At 40.6% G+C, this 21618-nt stretch overlaps 1 protein-coding gene across 1 annotated transcript in view; it reads right to left on the bottom strand.

The window, feature by feature from the left end:
• LOC111950609 (protein EURL homolog) overlaps nt 1-19374 on the bottom strand; it is a 62926-nt gene extending 43552 nt beyond the window's left edge. The window contains exons 1-2 of the mRNA XM_023968334.3: nt 19252-19374; nt 13749-13882 (exon numbers count right to left, since the gene is read on the bottom strand). Of these exons, the coding sequence (XP_023824102.1) occupies nt 13749-13875 (127 nt within the window). The 5' untranslated portion in view covers nt 13876-13882; nt 19252-19374. The remainder of the gene's footprint in view (nt 1-13748; nt 13883-19251) is intronic.
• Nucleotides 19375-21618: the final 2244 nt, after the last annotated feature.

Here is a 21618-nt window from a genome sequence, read left to right on the forward strand (position 1 = left end):
CTTGTCTGTTTTAATTTTGGACCAGTTCAAGTTCAGTTTGGCGACAGTTGAAATTTCACTTCTGGACAGTGAGGGGGGAAAAAGTTAGTCGCGACCCCTGTCAGAGCACTGTGTGCTGATAGAATGCCCGTTTTGTGAATTCTCATCCGAGTGGAGAAGTGCAACTGAAGCACAAAGGGATGCTGTGGTGAATAACACTCAAAAGGTGCAAAAGCACAATTCAAAAAACAAAGTTCCCCTAAACTCAAATATAAAAAGGCAAAACATCAGTTTGGTTGGACAGAGACCACAAAACATAGGCTAATAGCCAACCATAATTACTTTAAAAACAGCCCTCTCTCCCACAGAGAAACGTCAAACTTTAAAGCCTGTTTGGGCCTTGAGGAGTGTTTGTGGTTGGGGGTGTGAGTGAAGGACTGCAATAACAGTCACAATCCATTGTTTGCACTGTGGTGATACTCTGGGCCTTGCAGTACCAAAATCGCCACACACAGCTAGTGTTGGAGGAAACAGAAAGGAAATAAATAACCAGCTAATGCTGCAGTAGCAGTGTAAAATAGCCACTACTATTACTGCTGGTAGCTTCTGACAGCTAGAAACACATGGACACACTATACATCGGGTTAGGGCCGTGTAGGGCCGTTTTTTCCCCATCAATAGCTAGGATACATTATTTTCAAGAATTACTCAATGATCACAAAACATTTTGAAGCGGAGCCACTTGCTTCTGCTCTCTGTGCGTCTCTGTACAGTTATATCTTACTAAGATCATAACATGGTGACCAGAACATTGTCGATGTTGACAGGAGAGATTATTTCACAGAAATACAATGTTCCGTGACTTTGTTGGAGTTTAGCGTGACGAAAAGTAGCTAGCTAAAAACAGCTCCTCACATCTCAATGTTCAGCCCAAAGCGGAGCCTTTGCTGATAGGGCTCAGATTAGCTTCTGGCTAGCTATCGGAGTAGCTTCTGGTTAGCTTTCAGGCTAGCTTCTGAATTAGCCCCTGGCTAGCTTCCACGATGGATTTTCAGATTGAGGTAAATAATACTTTTTGTAATTGGTGAAGCGGGTTGCAGGAAAGCTTTTGCAGGAAAGCTTTTGTAGTTGAGTTCTTGGATAATAAAATAGATAAAAGATATGCGAAGAAAGGTGTAAATATATATATATACAGGACACGAACAATACGGAACAGAAAAAGACGTCTGAACTGCTAAGCCACCTTGGACGAAATGTGGACATCAAGGATGATCAATGGAAACAGGATGCACCTGAGCTCAATTTCAAGTAATCTGCTTTTATTTTTTGTACATTTGCAAAAATGTCTAAAAACCTGGTTTTGCTTTGTCATTATGCGGTAGTGTGTAGATTGAGGATTTAATTTWAAAAAATCTATTTTAGAGTAAGGCTGTAACGTAACAAAACGTGGAAAACGTCAAGGGATCTGAATGCTTTCCGAAGGCACTGTAAATGTCACCAGCCCATAAAGGCAGCCACAAAGCACATTCCACCTGCCCGACTGTTCTGCTTACTTCATGGACAGTGGCCACACAGGCTGTATCACAATCTCTGCAACAATAGCCAAAATAGGCTAGGCTTATCTAGACACATAAAGACACAGTGGAGCAACAATGACAACAGTAACGCAGACTGAGGCATCTGTCCATTCCACTCACAATCATGCTCTTTCTGGGAAACTCACAATAAATCCCTGCTGCAGTACAATAAACAACTCAGCCTGGAACATACAGGATATATTATTACCATTCCTCAGTCAGGATATATTCCCTTAGTTCCAGGATTCAATAACTGCTCAATGCATGCACAGCATACATCCTTGATGCATATGAATTACCCTTCCTGTCAGAATTACATAATACTATACTCAAAAAAGTATTCAGTGATGTATCATTGGGCTGCCGAATGGCACAGCGGTCTAAGGCACTGCATCTCAGTGCAAGAGGCCTCACTGTAGACCCTCGTTCGAGTTTAGGCTGTATCACAGCCACCCGTGATTGGGAGTCCCATAGGGCGGAGCATAATTGGCCATGTGTCGTCCGGGTTTGGCCGTGTAGGCCGTCATTGTAAATAAGAATTTGTTCTTAACTGACTTGCCTAGTTAAATATATATATATATATTTTTAAATGTAGTCTGCTCTGCTATCAGCTGCTTCAATAGGATGACTCTCTCCTTTCATGTGGAGATAAATGCACAGCTCTCCCTCACAAAAGAGGGGCCCTTGTACAGTGGCTCTGTCTGTCCATGAGATGACACAAACGCTGAGCCACACAGCACATCAAGTCCCCTCGGAGGTAGCGTTCTCTTTCATTGAAAATAGGCCAATCATTAACTAAAAATGGAAAAATCCACTTCAAAACACATTGCTGCACCTCGAATTGGAGTGGCAAAGCATGAGGAGGAGGCTGAGCAGCAGTCTGTCTACTGTGTTCTAACGAAAGGGTTGGGGTGAATTAATGAATGAATGGATGCTCAGCTCGCCTCTTATGTGCCCTTCAGACCCATTCTGTCCACTGCATGGGGAAATTACATACGGTCCCTGATGAAGACAAGGGCAGAGCTTGAATAGACGCCAAAACATATCCTCTCAAAGGACGCACATCATCAATCTGGATAACATCAAGCTTCCATTAGGGCTTTCACCTAGAGACAGGGAGCAGATTCACTGGGACAGGTGTTGAGACAGGCGGTGGGAGGGAGGTGATTCAAGCCATTACACCCCCACCTTAACCTGCTGGGCCCACAGCTTACACAGAACACAAACCACACTGTGGTTAACTTGCCGTGCAGACTTTTCTCCTATAGGCCAAAGCTGTTGGAAAATTATACTGGCAAGGCCTTATGCCCAGGGTTGAAAATTAACACCCACCACCTGCCAAATGCGGGTAGATTTTGTCACTTGTGGGTAAGCATGTCTATTTCAATCACAGACAAGCAAGTGCCCAAGTCACCACGGTAACAGTTTGTCCCTTAAAGGGGCAGCTGAAAATGTTTGTCTCACCTAATGATTGTGCTTGATTGAGGATGGATCACTCCTAAAAACATATAAATTAACTTTTAGTAATTTCGCATCATTAAAACARTCAAATAATTTCTCCGAGATTTATTTGTGCGCTTCAACATTTGTACTTTGGGGCACATCATGTACTCCTTGTAAAACATGTCAACAGGGCCTGAAACAAACTTTTTTGTATACCAGCCACTGTACCAGGTACACAAAAAAATTATAATAATACCAGCCACTCCAATTCTTCACCAGCAAAAACATTGTGGGCTATAATTACACCCCAAAAAACAGATGAGCATTGTTTTAGAAACTAATCCCTGTTCTGATGTCCAGAAGCTCTTTTCAGTCGTAAGAGACGGTAGCAGCAACATTATGTACAAAATAAGTTACAAACAATGTGAAAAAACAAACAAAATACCACAGTTGGTTAATAGCCCTTAAAATGGCAGCCATCCCCTCCGGCGCCATTACATCTACTAGTAATACATTTCTTGTTTTAGAAACTTTACTAAACAGTAAAGAAACAGTAAAGTTTCTAAAACAAGAAATGTATTACTAGTAGATGTAATGGCGCCGGAGGGGATGGCTGCCATTTTAAGGGCTATTAACCAACTGTGGTATTTTGTTTGTTTTTTCACATTGTTTGTAACTTATTTTGTACATAATGTTGCTGCTACCGTCTCTTACGACTGAAATTAGCTTCTGGACATCAGAACAGGGATTACTGACCTTGAGCTGGACCAATCATTTTTCTTGAATGAGTCGGACGAGAGGGATTTACTCCAGACGCCCGACGAGGCCCTCATCCCAGTCATTCGCAGGAGAAAAAGACGGAGATATCGCGGAAGGAGATTGGGGTGCCCTGTAAGGATACGGTGACGAGTGGCTAATCTGCCTTTGCCATCGGTACTATTGGCCAACTTACATTGCTGGATAATAAAGTGGAAGAACTATAATCACGTATATCCTACCAACGGGACATTAAAACTGTAATATCTTATGTTTCACCGAGTCGTGGCTGAACGGCGACATGAATAACATACAGCTGGCAGGTTACACACTGTATCAGCAGGATAGAACAGCAGCCTCTAGTAAGAAAAGGGGTGGCAGTCTATGTATATTTCTAAACAACAACTGGTGCACAATATCTAAGGAAGTCTCGAGGTTTTGCTCGCCAGTGGTAGAGGATCTCATGATAAGCTGTAGACCACACTATCTACCAAGAGAGTTCACATATATTCTTCGTACCTGTCTATTTAACTTCTCTAGGATAGGGGGCAGCATTTTCACTTTTGGATAAATAACGTGCCCAATTTCAACTTCCTTCTACTCATCCCCAGAATATAAGATANCCGCCCCAACAGATCCACAGATGTTGCAATCTCTATTGCACTCCACACTGACCTTTCACATCTGAACAAAAGGAACACCTATGCTATTCATTGACTACAGCTCAGCGTTCAACACCATAGTGCCCTCAAAGCTTATCACTAAGCTAAGGACCCTGAGACTAAACAACTCCCTCTGCAACTGGATCCTGGACTTCCTAACGGGCCGGTAAGGGTAGGCAACAACACATCTGCCACGCTGATCCTCAACACGGGGACCCCTCAAGGGTGCGTGCTCTGTCCCCTCCTGTACTCCCTGTTCACTCATGACTGCACGGCCAGGCACAACTKCAAAACACCATCATTAAGTTTGCCAATGACACAACAGTGATCACCAACAACGATGACACAGCCTATAGGAAGGTCAGCGACCTGACCGTGTGGTGCAAGGACAACAACCTCTCCCTCAACGTGATCAAGACAAAGGAGATGATTGAGGACCGAGCACGCCCCAATTCTCATCGACGGGGCTGTAGTGGAGCAGGTTGAAAGCTTCAAGTTCCTTGTTGTCCACATCATCAACAAACTAACATGGTCCAAGCACACTAATACAGTTGTGAAGAGGGCACAACAAAGCCTATTCCCCCTCAGTAGACTGAAAAAGTTTGGCATGGGTCGTCAGATTATCAAAAAGGTTCAACGGGTACACAATTGAGAGCATCCTGACTGGTTGCATCACTGCCTGGTATGGCAACCGCTCAGCCTCCGACCGCAAGTGCGTACGGCCCAGGACATCACTGTGGCCAAGCTTCCTGCCATCCAGGACCTCTATACCAGGCGGTGTCAGAGGAAGGCCCTAAAAAATGTCCAAGACTCCAGCGCCACCCTAGTCATAGACTGTTCTCTCTGCTACCGCACGGCAAGCGGTACCAGAGCGCCAAGTCTAGGTCCAAAATTCTTCTTAATTAACAGCTTCTACCCCCAAGCCATAAGACTCCTGAACATCTAATCAATTGGCTACCCAGACTATTTGCATTGCCCCCCCACACGCTGCTGCTACTCTTTGTTAATTATCTATGCATAGTAATAACTCTACCTACATGTACATATTACCTCAATTACCTCGACTAACCGGTGCCCCCGCACATTGACTCTGTAAAAGTACACCCTGTATATAGCCTCGCTATTGTTATTTTACTGTGACTCTTTAATTATTTGTTACTTTTATTTCTTATTTTTGGGGGTATTTTTCTTAAAACTGCATTGTTGGTTAAGGGCTTGTAAGCAAGCATTTCACAGTGAGTTGTATTCAGCGCATGTGACAAATACAATTTGATATGATAGTAAGATGTAATGTGGTATATTGCTCGTATTAATTTAACATTCTGTGATTTGAGTCTTTTAACCAAAATATCAGAGACAAAAAAAAAATTGCTGCCTCTAAGGTTACCTTGGTWACAGGGCCACTCGAGTCATCACATGTGCCAGTGACACTCTCACTAGTAGAGGCTGACAACTTCTCTTTTTGCTAGCAGTGGAAGCAAACTCAAACATTGAAAAGCAACCTAGCTGAGAACAAAACAATGGATACTGAACAAAAATATAAAAACACAACATGCAACAATTTCAACATTTTTACAGAGTTACAGTTCATAGACGGAAATCAGTCAYTTGTAATAAATTAGGCCCTCATCTATGGATTTCACATGACTGGGCTGGGAGTGGAGCTAGGCCCACTCACTGGGTAGCCAGGCCCAGCCAATCAGAATTAGTTTTCCCCCCACAAAATAACTTTATTACAGACAGAAATATTCCTCAGAACACCTCCCCCTCCCCTGACAATCCCGCAAATGAGGAAGCCGGATGTGGAGGTCCTGGGCTGACGTGGTTACATGTGGTCTGCAGTTGTGAGGCCGGTTGAATGTACTGCCAAATTCTCTAAAACGACATTGGAGGTGGCTTATAGTAGAGAAATGAACATTCAATTCTCTGGCAACAGCTCTGGTGGACATTCCTGCAGAAGCATGCCAATTGCACACTTGTACACAACTTGAGACATCTGTGGCATTGTGTTGTGTGACAAAACTGCACATTTAAGAGTGGACTTTTATTGTCCCCAGGACAAGGTGCATCTGTGTAATGATCATGCCATTTAATCAGCTTCTTGATATGCCACAACTGTAAGGTGGATGGATTATCTTGGCAAAGAATAAAACGCTCACTAACAGGGATGTAAACAAATGTTCACAACATTAGACAAAAGCTTTGTGCGTATGGAAAAAAGTAATCTCATGAAACCAACACTTTACATGTTGCGTTTATATTTTTATTCAGTATAAATAGCCAAGAAACACAAGGACAAAGTATCACTTTAGTAGACTTGAGTAAATTAGAACACAGTTTATGCCTGTACTCATTGCATTTAAAAACAAATCTTTCAGCACTTCACTCAGTGCTCACAGCCCTCCAGACAGGAAGTATTGCTGCGCAAGGTGGGATACGTTAACGTTATGATTTCTTTGTGCATTACCAGATATAAAACAAAATTGCAGAAATACTTTTTAAAACAGCATGTATTTTGCTATAAATCACAACTTGCACTGGTGCCCATACTTGAGTTATGAAACGCTTGCCATGAGTGTGACCAGCCGCCAACGTGGCTGGTGAATTAGACATTCTTACAGGCWGACTACACCGCTCGCATCGCGTGTGCTGAAAAATAAATTTAGAAGTCTACATTATTCAATTATTGCACCCACACCGCTCGCGCTCGTCTACGTTGCCAAGGGCTAAAATAGAAGTCAGTTCGATTTGTGACGCAGATCGCGCTGCAAGTCCTGCCTCTCCCATCTCCTCATTGGTTTATAGAAGCAGGTACTCACATGCCATCTCCTCATTGGTTATACCCACGTGGGTGACAAAGACGAACGAGGTCAGTGGCGGTAATCCACCTAATTTATGAAAGTTGCCAATCGCAATATAAAATCAAGAGAAGAAAAAGCCTGGAAGGAGGAGAGATGACTAAAACGATTCGGTTGACCGTTTTGTGTGTGAATTAATTGTCGGAAGGGGACCTTGTGCATTTCAGGTAAAATAACAACTCAATATTTATATCTCAGGACAAATTAGCTAGCAACAGCAAGCTAGCTAAATAGGACATATTAGCTAGCAAGTGCAAGATAGCTAGCTAAATTGCCATAAATGTTTAATACTTTGACCTGTCCCCAAACCACGTAATTGGTTCAGAGTTTGTTTTGATATTTTAACCTGCGTGTTGTGATCGCGTTTGGTGTGGGGGGACAAAATACATTAATGCACGATGGCGCAGCCGGTTTGGATTCCGTGTTAGGGAGTGAACGTTATTTATAATAAAGGCTTACATGGAGAAAATCGGATCTCTGAAATTAAATGGATGGCCCTCCCTACACCGTCCCTGAATGCTTAAAAAAAGAGCAGAGAACACTTATTGGACAGACTAGAGCTTTGGATATGCAGGTTTAGAAACTGTTCATCCATTAAGCATTACATGGCAACACAGGAATTTTTACAGAGCACAGGGCTGTGGGCCAGAAGGTTGTGGGTTCGCAGACCACCGTGAACAAGATTAAGGGTGAAAAGATCACCTTTATAGTAAAAGCATTGCCTACATCTACCATAGTATTTGCAGGTCTGAGAAAAAACAGCCTTTCATAAACATTTCATGCAAGTCTACATAATTTTACATATTAGAGCTTTTTTTAATACCAAACAAATTACCAAAATTACAGGCTAAGAATGGACAGAGATAATTCTGTTCATCTTATCATATTTCTCCAATGCCAAATCTGTGTCTTGTTTGCAATGAAACTGTACCTGTTGAACAATAATTCAATCTGAGAAGTCATGTGGTGGATGAATCAGTATTAGTTGGGTAACATAAGTAATTAAGATGTCATATCTGCATAATATTCTTATGTGATATACTTTTTATTAGAATGTATTTCTAATAGACTCTAGTGTTGGCAGTTGCATTTCTTCCCTCAGCTGGGGCTCAGTCATTTGGGGCCCAGTCATTTGGGGCCCAGAGGGGAGAGGTCAGGCTTGTCTTTTACATGTCTCTGGTACTATGCAGAATATCAGAAAGGCAAGAGACAGGATGGAACATTGTCTTCATATGTGAATGTATCTGTTAATCACGCCATCCCTTCACATGGTTTAAGGGGGAACCAATTACTTGCCTCCACAAGTAATTGGTGGAGGCAAGTAATTGTCTGTGCACAAGTCACTCCCCTCAGTGAGCTTGTCAAGGAGTGGGGTGTATCTAGAGTTGACAATTGAGTTATGCCATTGGATGAGGTAATAGTTCTGTGCTATGAAGTACCAGAAACGAGATTAGAACCTCGTCTTAGAGACCAAACTGAACGATAATTTATAGCGAATGCTATCTGGCTATGGGATACTCCTCTCGCAAGTAAAAGTCTTTCTTTGTGAACAGTTCCTATTATCTGTGTTTTGTCATGTCGACTAGGGGGGTGGATCTTTGCTATAAAAGATCAGTTGCCATTATGTTGGAACTCTCAAAATTCATTATAGATAGTGAATTGTTGAAAGTCAAAGGCTAAAGCTTAAAGCTCATTAAAGATGAAGTTTAAGTATAACTCTGACTGGTGTGTAGTTTGTAACTCTCCTCATTTGGTAATACAGGAACATGCCACAACAGACATTAGGGATCTGAACATGGTACTTTAAAAAGTTTGGCCAACCTTTCCACCCCAGACAGAGTAGGCCTACCGACACAGAAAAATGGAAGCTTTAATTGTTGGCTACTCTCTTCCGTGGCTTAACCCAACAAGAGAAGGTCACACGTGTGTTCTTAAAAGCTGTCTGGGTTTAAACATTTTCTATAGTACAGAAAGTGAATAGCTTAAATCAARTGAGTGACAGAATTAGATTACTACCCAAGAAAAGTCTGTTTGTCTCATCTATAGAAGGTTGTAGCTCAGCCTCAGAATGTCAAAGAAAAGAAACAATGATATTATTATATGCATTGGAGTCCCGTCTTTGATGGGTATTTTACAGCTTGCTTCCAGCAAGCCCAAAGCGCTGTTATAGATCACTTTATATCAAATCAGATCCAGTGGCCTAGTTAGTTGACAATTTTTTTATATTTTTATGGCAAGACTTGAAAATGGTTGTCTAGCAATGATCAACAACCAACTTGATAGAGCTTTTAGAATTTAAAAAATAAAAATGTGCAAAAAAAGGCTTACCCAGAAAGATTCACAGCTGTAATCACTGCCAAAAGGTAATTCTAACATTTACTGAATCAGGTTGTGAATACTTACGTAAATGAGATCTGCATTAAATTTAATAGATTTGCTAATATTCCAAAAAACATGTTGTTTTCAGGTCGTCATTATGGAGTATTGTGTGTAGATGAGTGAGGGGGAAAAAAAGCAATCCATTTTGAATTCAGGTGGTAACAACAAAATGTGGAATAAGCCATGGGGTATAAWTACTTTCTGAAGGCACTGTATTGCCTAGCAATTAACTAATTCTAAAAACACTGACAACTATTTAAAATCAATTACATGACCCTCCCCTGAACTAGGTWAAAAAAATACGAAACCCTTCTATTGACTGAAATTTTAAAAGCATGACCCTCCCCCATTTCCTCCAGGTAACCATTAGGTACATTTCGATCCACCCCTTACCCGCCAATGCCAAAATAAACCCGTATATGAAAGTTGGCGGGTGTTAATTTTAGACCCTGGTGGAACCCTGAACTATAATAATAAATAAGCCATATCACTCAGCCTTTTGTGGCAGGGTAGGCACTTTGTTGATTCTTGATGTTCTGTTGTAGAACTGTTTATAGCGCATTTCGAAAGTATTCAGAACCCTTCCCTTTTTCCACATTGTTACGTTACAGTCTTATTCTAAAATGGATTTAAAAAAGAATGACAACGCGAAAACAGTTCCGAAAATGTTGCTGATTTATTCAAAATTAAAAAAACATGAATACTTTATTTACATAAGTATTCAGACCCTCTGCTATGACACTAGAAATTGAGCTCAGGTGCATCCTGTTTCCATTGATCATCCTTGAGATGTTTCTTTAAATTGATTGCAGTCCACCTGTGGTAAATTCATTTGACTGAACATGATTTGGAAAAGACACACACCTGTCTATATAAGGTGCCACAGTTGACAACATGTCATTGCAAAAACCAAGGCATGAGGTCAAAGGAATTGTCTGTAGAGCTCTGAGACAGGATTGTGTCGAGGCACAGATCTGGGGAAGGGTWCCAAAAAAATGTCTGCAGCATTCCCCAAGAACACAGTGGCCTCCATAATTCTTAAATGGAAGAAGTTTGGAACCACCAAGACTCTTCCTCCTAGAGCTGGCTGCCCAGCCAAACTGAGAAATCGGGAGATAAGGGCCTTGGTCAGGGAGGTGACCAAGAACCCGATGGTCACTGACAGAGCTCTAGAGTTCCTCTGTGGAAATGGGAGAACCTTCCAGAAGGAAAACCATCTCTGTACAGAGCTTGAGAAGATCAGCAGAGAAGAACAGGAAAAACTCCACAAATACAAGTGTGCCAAGCTTATAGCGTCATACCCAAGAAGCCGAGGCTGTAATCGCTGCCAAAAGTGCTTCAACAAAGTACTGAGTAAAGGGTCTGAATATGTGATTTCAGGTTTTTATTTTTAATCAATTAGCAAAAGTGTCTAGAACCCTGTTTTTGCTTTGTCATTATGGGGTATTGTGTGTTGATTGATGAGGGTAAAAAAAACGATTTAATCCATTTTAGAATAAGGCTGTAATTTAACAAAATTTTGAAAAAGTCAAGGGTTCTGAATACTTTCCGAATGCATTGTATCCGTTTCTACTATTGTATCTAAAATATAAATTAACATACATTGGTTAAAAGGCCGGTCACAAAAATGAAATTAAGCAATATACCCCATTACTTCTTACTAGTAATACATTTGTTTTAGAAAAACCAAAAGCATGGTCATCCGTTTATTGGTTTTATTTTTGTTGTGCAATTATGGGAAAACTATTTTGGCTTGTAAAAATATCTCAGTGGATGGTAGATTATTATTTCTTTCTACCTACCTACCTGCCACAGTGGCTGGTGGACCAAAAAGTGAATTTCAAACCCTGCTAAGCCTCATTCACATTCCAATTGTGCTGCGCCGGAAGTRATTCACTTCAATGGGGACAATCCACACCAGAGTGGCATTGCAGTGCCCCCTTGCGTCCAAGGCTCTGTTGCGAGACGCATACTTTGCATCATCTCCAGTCCGACCAGAACAGGAAGGTAGAAAAACCACAGAACAAATGTAGCTTTCCAAAATGGCTTTATAGGATAGCGGGCAACTTGTAAACAATGACCCAAACAATGAGTACTATTTTAATAGTAACGTTGAATAATACATTGGCTGTTAACCTTTCTAGCCCGGGGTTTCTGCTAGCGGAACACCCACAACAATCCACTGAAAAGGCAGCGCACGAAATTTAAAAAAATATTACTTTTTTTTTTTCACACATTAACAAGTCCAATACATCAAATGAAAGATAAACATCTTGTTAATCTACCCATCGTGTCTGATTTTTAAAATGTTTTACAGCGAAAACACAACATAAATTTATGTTAGATCACCACCAAATCCAAAAAACACAGCCATTTTTCCCAGCCAAAGATAGTCACAAAAGCAGAAAGATCAAATTAATCACTAACCTTTGATAATCTTCATCAGATGACACTCAAAGGACATCATGTTACACAATACATTTGTTTTGTTCGTTAATGTGCATATTTATATCCACAAATCTCGGTTTACATTGGCGCCATGTTCAGAAATGCCTCCAAAAATATCCAGAGTAATTACAGAGAGCCACGTCAAATAACAGAAATACTCATCATAAACTTTGATGAAAGATACATGTTTTACATATAATTAAAGATACACTTGTTCTTAATGCAACCGCTGTGTCAGATTTAAAAAAAACTTTACGGAAAAAGCATCCATGCAATAATCTGATACGGCGCTCAGAAATACACAACATTTCTCCGCCATGTGGGGAGTCAACAGAAATACGAAATTACATCATAAATATTCCCTTACCTTTGATGATCTTTCATCAGAATGCAGTGCCAGGAATTCTAGTTCCACAATAAATCGTTGTTTTGTTCGATAATGTCCATTACTAGTGTCCAATTAGCTACTTTTGCTAGCACGTTTAGTTCACATGTCCAAACGCTGGCGCCGGTCCAGGCAAACTCAGACGAAAACTTCAAAAAGTTATATTCCAGGTCGAATAAAKTGGTCAAATTAAGTAGGGAATCAATCTTCAGGATGTTGTTATCATATATATCCAATAACYTCCYACCGGAGCATTCGTTTTTGTCTACAGAGTAATGGAACGCATGGCCATATCATGACTAGCGCGCGTGACCAGGAACTAGCATTCTGCCACACCACTGACTCAAATAGCTGCCATCCGGCCCCACATCACACTAAAGGCTGCATTCCACGTTCTACTGACTGTTGACATCTAGTGGAAGGCGTAGGAAGTGCGAACAGATCCATATCTTACTGGGATGTGAATAGACGATGAATTTAACATCAACCAGCCCCAGAATTTCCACTTCCTGTTTGGAAGTTTGCCTGCCATATGAGTTCTGTTATACTCACAGATATAATTCAAACAGTTTTAGAAACTTCAGAGTGTTTTCTATCCAATAGTAATAATAATKATATATTAGCATCTGGGACAGAGTAGGAGGCAGTTCACTATGGGCACGCGATTCATCCAAAGTGAAAATGCTGCCCCCTATTCCTAAAAAGTTAAGCCAATTATATGACTGTAGCCTGCCATTACAATTCCGAAAATGTTCTTGATGGTATTCATGACATTTGTTTATGATGATAATTATTAGGCATTGGGTTAGCTGGCTACATTCAACCTAGCTTTTAGCTAGCTATCTGCTCTGTGTAAGCTAGCTTGACTTGATAGAAAGTAAATGAAATAAATATGTTTTATTATCACCTGAAACAATATGTTTCTCCTGTCTTGACAGTAAAGGTCATATTTTGCAATCTTCCAAAATAAATGCAACCTCTGACGAGAGACCCTTCCATCTTGCATTTTGACACACTACACCTGTCCGACCAGTAGTTGAGCAAGACTGTGTTTAATGGACGTATGACCAACGGAATTCTATAAATTTTTGAACAAGACGCTACTGTGCTGTTGTGCGCTATCCTGCCACTGACTACATTTTTTTATCAAGTAACACGAGTACTGTTCTAGACCACCGTTCTTCCCAGGCAGCAGATGGCCAATAAGAGTTGAATGAAAAATGTGATTTCTGATATCCTCCCCCCCACTTCACGTTCTCACCTTCGATGCTGAGCTCAAAGCAGACGTGGCAGAAGGACATGGTCCCCGTGTCGGTCTCTAGCTTGCAGACACTGCAGATGTTGTCGTCGTTTAGGTCGATGTTGACAAACTGCTCCTCTTTGTCCATACTATCTCTGAGAGGGAGTAACACAAAACATGGAGATAAGAGGACATGAAAGGAAATGAGACTAGCACAACATTCATTGACCTCTAAGAGTTCTCCCTCATTCTTGAACAGAGAAACTCTTTCAAATGTACATCTTGGCTTGTACTAGTCAGACGGAACGGGAGACTTTCTGATGTAAATTGCTCATCATGAATGAGACTGTCATTACCATGCTGAGAGGTACGGTTTGTTCAAGGCAGTGCACTCAAAGCATATCTGATGAAATATCAAACAGCGCAGAAGATCGAGATCCCCTTTATGAYAAAGGAGAGGGATGACCTGATTTTCAAAACGATGGAACACCTTTTAAAAAGCTTATGAAAAAGCCATGTAAACGAGGACCCGACAGTGATCTCACAGAAACTGTGTGTCTTGTCTGGTGACCCATGTTTACTTTTGGTAAATTAACTTACCCCGGCTTACATTGGTGACCATTTCGGAATGTGACAACCAAGCGGGTAATTGAAAATAATTGTCTCTCCCTCTCTCCCCTAGGATCCTTTTCTTCCTTGCGTTTATCTGAAGAATTACATAACTAAACTGCACAATGAGATTAAAATGAATGAGTAGGCGCACATATTCAAGGTTCCCATTCTTCTTTTATACTGTCCCTAAATATAGCCTATATTGACATTTGAAAATAACTCCCAGTAATAGCACAAATAAAAATACAATATGCACAGTATGACAAACCAAGTGGAAAGACAACCATTTTTATTTTTTTTAACATTTTTTGAATCCAAGGCCCCTGTCCCTGCAGGAGGCCTTTTGGTATGGCTTCATTGTAAATAAGAATTTGTTCTTAACTGACTTGCCTAGTTAAATAAAAAATAAAACAAGACAGGAGAGCATAAAGCTAGATAGCTAATGTTGTCAAAATACTTTAGGTACTTAATTAAAAAACATTGTTTACGAAGCATGTGACAAATAACAGGTTTAGACTAACAGTGAAATGCTTACTTATGGGCGCTTCCCAACATTGCAGGGAAAGAGAAATAATAACACAAAAGTAATAACGATTACACTCACCAAAATCAGGAGTTTCGCGGAACAACTATCGTCATTACTGCCGTTACAGTATGTACTTAACAATAAAAACTATTACATTGTTTTGACCAAGTGCGAATGCGCCAAATCCACCTTTGGCAAATCCAATACAAATCAGTCATCTAGCAGCACTACAGTATCCCGAAAGATTGAAAATGAAATCTTTTAGACCATTTTCAAAAGTACATACCATGCGTAGCAGCAGTAATGACAAAAATAACTCAATTAGGCTACATATGCAGATATTACAGTAACAGCACATTAAGTGTTTTAGACAGTATTGCAAACTGCAGTATTCTAAGTCCATTTTTTTTACTAATACTGTGCCCGTCAAGAGAGATATCTGCTTGACTGGCTGGCAGTGTGTGTACCCATGGGAGAGAATGAGAGATTTGGTGAGTTTTTTTTGTATGCATGTGTCAGAGAGAGTAAGAGAGATATGAAAGAGGCCTAGGCTAGATGTTAGGGTATTGTTTTACCAGGCCACCTGCCCATAATTACATTGTTTGATTGTTAATAATTGTAATTCTTATAATGCTAAATAGTCATAATTGTTTATACAGTTCAGTCAACTATACTGAAGAAAAATATAAAGGCAACATGTAAAAGTGTTGGTCRCATGTTTCATGAGCTGAAATAAAATMTCTGGGATATTTTTTTTCATATGTACAAATATAGTATTTCTAAAACAAAAACAAAAAACAAACTTGGCGCACAAATTAGGTTACATCCCTGTTAGTGAGCATTTCTCTTTTGCCAAGACAATCCATCCACCTGACAGGTGTGGCATATCAAGAAGCTGATTAAAGAGCATGATCATAACACAGATGCACCCTGTGCTGGGGACAATAAAAGACCACTCTAAAATGCGCAGTTTTGTCACACAACACAATGACACAGATGTCTCAAGTTGAGGGAGCATGCAATTGGATTGCTGACTGCAGTAATGTCCACCAGAGCTGTTGCCAGAGAATTAGAATGTTAATTTCTCTACCAACGTTGTTTTAAAAAATTTGGCAGTACGTCCAATCGGCCTCGCAACCGCAGACCACGTGTAACCACGCCAGCCCAGAACCTCCAAATCCGGCTTCTTCACCTGTGGGATTGTCTGAGACAAGCCACCGGACAGGTGATGAAACGGTGGGTTTGCACAACTGAATAATTTCTGCACACTGTCAAAAACAGTCTCAGGGAAGCTCATCTGCGTACTCGTCGTCCTCACCAGGGTCTTGATCTGACTGCAGTTCGACTTCGTAACCGACTTCAGTGGGAAAATGCTCACCTTTGACGGCCACTAGCACGCTGGAGATGTGTGCTCTTCACGGATTAATCSCTGTTTCAACTGCACCGGGCAGATGCCATGTATGGCGTTGTGTGGGCGAGCGGTTTGCTGATGTCAATGTTGTGAACAGAGTGCCCCATGATGGCGGCAGGGTTATAGTATGGTCAGGCATAAGCGACGAAAACTGCATTTTATCGATGGCAATTTCAATGCAGAGATATCGTGGCGAGATCCGGAGGCCAATTGTCATGCCATTCATCCACCACCATCACCTCATATTTCAGCATAATAATGTACGATCCCATGTCGCAAGGATCTGTACACAATACCAAGAAGCTGAAAATGTCCCAGTTCTTCCATGGCCTACATACTCACCAGACATCACCCACTGAACATGTTTGGGATTCCCCCACCAATATCCAGCAACTTCACACAGCCATTGAAGAGTAATAGACAGCATTCCACAGGCCAAAATCAACAGCCTGATCAACTCTATGTGAAGGAGATGTGTCTCACTGCAGKAGGTAAATGGTGCTCCCACCAGATCCTGACTGGGTTTCTGATCCACTCACCTACCTTTCTGTTTTTTTWAAAAGTTGTATTCCCAGTCATGTGTCATCCATAGATTAGGAACTAATGAATTTATTTGAATTGCATTTTAGATTTATTATGTCTATATTCAATGTAAATTCATCCCATTTTTTTCCAGGTCCTGTGGTGTCTATATTAATCACACAATACGCACACACACGTACTACCTCACACACACACACCAACTTTGTGCAGTTTTTATTTATATTTTTAAGTTTGTCTTCCTTAAAAGGTGTAAGAGCAGAAGCTTATAAAATGTTTCCAATTGAAGTGAATGGAACGTTGCAATTCACCAGCTAATTAGCATAATTCATAAAAACAATTATATTAATTATTTGGTGTTGCTTCATTAAATAGTTACCTCCCAGTTCTGCATAAAACATCAATATATGTTAACAATATGACCACCTTTCTATAAATGAATGAGCTTAACGTGTGGAATTTGACATGCTGTACATACTAATTAGCATATTACGTATCTAATTTACACGAAGTAGTAAAAGTTACATTTTATATCATAAATTGTTTCAAACTCTGTTTGCATAAAGCATGAAGATTTGTTAATGCTTTATGCAAACCCTACCTTAACCTTTTCACACGTACCAACAAACAGGTGTGATCATTCAGAGTTCCTCTGTCCAGTGTCTGTCTTCTTTTGCCCATCTTAATCTTTTTTTTTTATTGGCCAGTCTGAGATATGGCTTTTTCTTTGTAACTTTGCCTAGAGGTCCAGCATCCCGGAGTCGCCTTTTCACCGTTGACGTTGAGATTGGTGTTTTGTGGGTACTATTTAATGAAGCTGCCAGTTGAGGACTTGTGAGGCGTTTGTTTCTCAAACTAAACACTAATGTACTTGTCCTCTTGCTCAGTTGTGCACTCCCACTCCTCTTTCTATTCTGGTTAGYGCCAGTTTGCACTGTTCTGTGAAGGGAGTAGTACACAGCGTTGTACAAGATCTTCAGTTTCTTTGCAATTTCTCACATGGAATAGCCCTAATTTCTCAGAACAAGAATAGACTYACGAGTTTCAGAAGAAAGTTCTTTGTTTCTGGCAATTTTGAGCCTGTAATCAAACCCACAAATGCTGATGCTCCAGATACTCAACTAGTCTAAAGAAGGCCAGTTTATGCTTCTTTTTCAGCTATGCTAACATAACTGAAAAAGGGTTTTCTAATGATCAATTAGCCTTTTAAAATGATAAATTTGGATTAGCTAACACAACGTGCCATTGGAACACAGGCTTGATGGTTGCTGATAATGGGCCTATGTTGATATTCCCTAACACATCAGCCATTTCCAGCTACAATAGTCATTTACAACATAKAAAATATCTACAGTGTATTTCTGATCAATCTGATGTTATTAGAATGGACAAAAAAAWMTGCTTTTCTTTCAAAAACATGGAKATTTCTATGTGACRCCAAACTTTTGAACGGTAGTGTATGTTTGTTCTTATATCATCAACACTTAGCGCTAAATATAAGCAAGTGCAAGCAAACGAGCTGTGACATGGTAGGCCTAATCGTTCAAAACTTWAAAAATGGAATTAAATGAATTAATGGCATCATGCAAAAACATATTTTTTTTAGCTAAACTAGTGGAGATTAAAGCAGCAAATTCAGGTGCCCTGAATGACAGGTCGCCACTGTTTGGTGCCATTATTGACTAGGGATTAACATTGACCAGTCCGCAACCTTTTTCAATCATATCATAAGATATCCTCATCATAAAGTGTTCTGTGTTCCGGAGAAGATTTTCTATAACATGGAATACAGTATTCCCCAAGTATAACACCAAACCACAGTTTCATTTGGAACCTTAACACTCTACTGGATAATTATGTGGATGTATTTGAAGTCTAAATGAAACCTTAGTTAAGTGTGGTCTCATATGGCAATTATTGTACATTTTCTTGCAACAGCCTTCAGTGAATGTGTTGTCACCTGATGCCCATGGCAGGGACAACTAGAAAACAACCGCTGTTCCCTAACAATTTMTTGTTTGTCTGAGTAGTTTGCTAGGTTTAACACAAGGAGGAAAGGACAAATGACAGTAACATCTTCACAACATGAATTTGAAAAAACATGAAAAATAGGAAGTTAGCCTAACTTACGACTAGCTAGCTAACACATACAACTAGCTAGTTAGCTAGCTACATTGACATACATCTGAAATGAGTGGCTAACTAGTTAACTAAACGACTGACATTGTTAGCTTGCTGTTAGCAAAACCTATAACACTAGCTGCTAGCTAGCCAACATACGCTTGCTATCGAACTTACGTTAATCGTGACCCGTTATCTGGTCGTCAATATTAATCATTTCCAGCAGGAGCCCAACAAAATAATAGTATTAGTAGCTATCTAAACGATAAAACAGGGTAATGACATATGATGTATTTCTTCTGTCTGACATTTACCTTGTAGCTAGCTAATCCTTTGTCAAATCGTCAAGGGAATTCACGGGTGTTTGACTTCCCTTTACCTCGGTCCTCGAGCGCCTGTGGGGCAGTAAAGTATTGTTGATGGTGGCTTGCAGACTAGCACATTTCTTTGAGCGGAGGGGAAACCCACCCACCTTTCGGGAACGAACCACTTGTAAATCAGGGGGTGGGTTATTATATCAATATAAATTCAATACAAATCGTTCTGCATATATAATAAATTACACACTTTTGAAACAAAGCACAACGAATATATCGACGTGTTATATCGAATCATCATTATTCAAGCWCTAGATTCCCTTTTTAAATTAATTTGTCATAATTGAACCCCTAACACTTTGGTATGGGTATATTGAAGAAACATCAACAAAACAGTGGAACACATGGAAGAGTTGGAACATCATGTATGATCAAAAATAATTATATAGGGTGCGAGAGCAGGTGTCCACATACACATGTAGTGTATGTAGAACATTGGCCTGTTGGAAACTAGAACCCACTACTATATGCACAGTTCGGGCGTGATCAGATTTATCTATAGAAAAGCTGCACATTAAGCTCAGGGGGAAAAACTGAATGAAATTGAATTCAAATCATTTAACCGATAGRTGTCGTCAATTAGTTACCAATTTGTTTTATAATAATCTGTTAATCGCTAAGCACTATTGGTCCCAGATAGTTTGTGCCGTTATGTCAACTCCTGTGGTCAGTTCCCACTGGGCACAAACTGGTTGAATCAACGTTGTTTCAACGTAATTTGTCAACGTATTGTGACGTGAATCTACATGGAAAATAGATTTAATTTMCAAAAATGCATCAATTACAGTATGCTGTTGTTTTGAGGGTGAAATTTCAACCACAGGATTACGTCATCGTGGTAAACAATTTAACATAGACACACCTTGTATAAAATATTTTTAATTACCTCAATAGATCATAAATGAGAGAATGTCCACAACAGTTCTGGAGTTCTCAAATTGAACGGTTTATTGACCCAGAACTCACACAGGCTACTGTCTGATAAATCTGATAACAATAACAGGTAGCTATCCCGCTGGCCACCAGCAACGCCTGACACCGAAACATTTCAGGCATTCCTTTGATTGGCAGAGAGCAGGGTGATTGGCATGCTGGATGCAGAGAAACGCCCTGAGTAACTGGTAAACGTGCCCTGATAACCACACAACAGGACGTCAGAACACGTAACACGTAATTTCTGCCCTGCTAGAGCTGCCCCAGTCAACTGTAAGTGCTGTTATTGTGAAGTGTAAACGTCTAGGAGCAACAACGGCTCAGCCGCGAAGTGATAGGCTACACAAGCTCACAACAGGACCACCAAGTGCTGAAGCACGTAGTGCGTAAAAATTTACTGTCCTTGGTTGCAACACTCACTACTGAGTTCCAAACTGCCTTTAGAAGCAACATCAGCACAAGAACTGCTCTTCTTATCCATGGCCGAGCAGCCGAACACAAGCCTAAGATCACCATGAGTAATGTCAAGCGTTGTCGGCTGGAGTGGTGTAAAGCTCGCTTCCATTGGACTCTGGAGCAATGGAAACACATTCTCTTGAGTGATGAATCATGCTTCACCATCTGGCAGTCCGACGGACAAATCTGGGTTTGGGGGAGAAGAGAAAGCTAACTGCCACAATGCATAGTGCCAACTATAAAGTTCGGTGGAGGAGGAATAATGGTCAGCATGACATTGCCCCCGTGAACAAAGCAAGGTCTGTCCAGAAATGGTTTGTCGAGATCAGTGTGGAAGAACTTGACTGGCCTACACAGAGCCCTGACCTCAACCCCATCGGACACCTTTGGGATGAATTGGAACGCCGACTTCGAGCRAGGCCTAATCACCCAACATCAGTGCCCGACCTCACTAACGGTCTTGTGGCTGAATGGAAGCAAGTCCCCGCAGCAATGTTCCAACTAGTGGAAAGCKTTTCCAMAAGAGTMGAGGCTGTTATAGCAGCAAAGGGGGGTACCAACTCCATATMAATTCCCATGATTTGGAATGAGACGTTCGATGAGCAGGTGTCCGCATACTTTTGGTCATGCAGTGTTTGTAATTGTCAACGGAGGTTATTCGAGGATAAATGCTTTTTAACAAACTCGCTTTGGTCCATGTGGATCAATTTGGGTAAGTTAGTCTCGAGACGAGAGGAAAACATTTGGGAAAATTTTCATATTTGTGTTTTTCAAAGATAGGGGGCAATAGTGAGAACATTAGGTGGAGCCAAATTAGTGTTGTGTTCACGTCTCCTAAATTAACCTTTGTGAACGGCTCTATGAATCATTCAGAGCAATATGGACCTAATTTATTCAAACATTTTAAACAGGAGG

Source organism: Salvelinus sp. IW2-2015, linkage group LG23 (genome assembly GCF_002910315.2).
Source record: "Salvelinus sp. IW2-2015 linkage group LG23, ASM291031v2, whole genome shotgun sequence".
NCBI lineage: Eukaryota > Metazoa > Chordata > Actinopteri > Salmoniformes > Salmonidae > Salvelinus > Salvelinus sp. IW2-2015.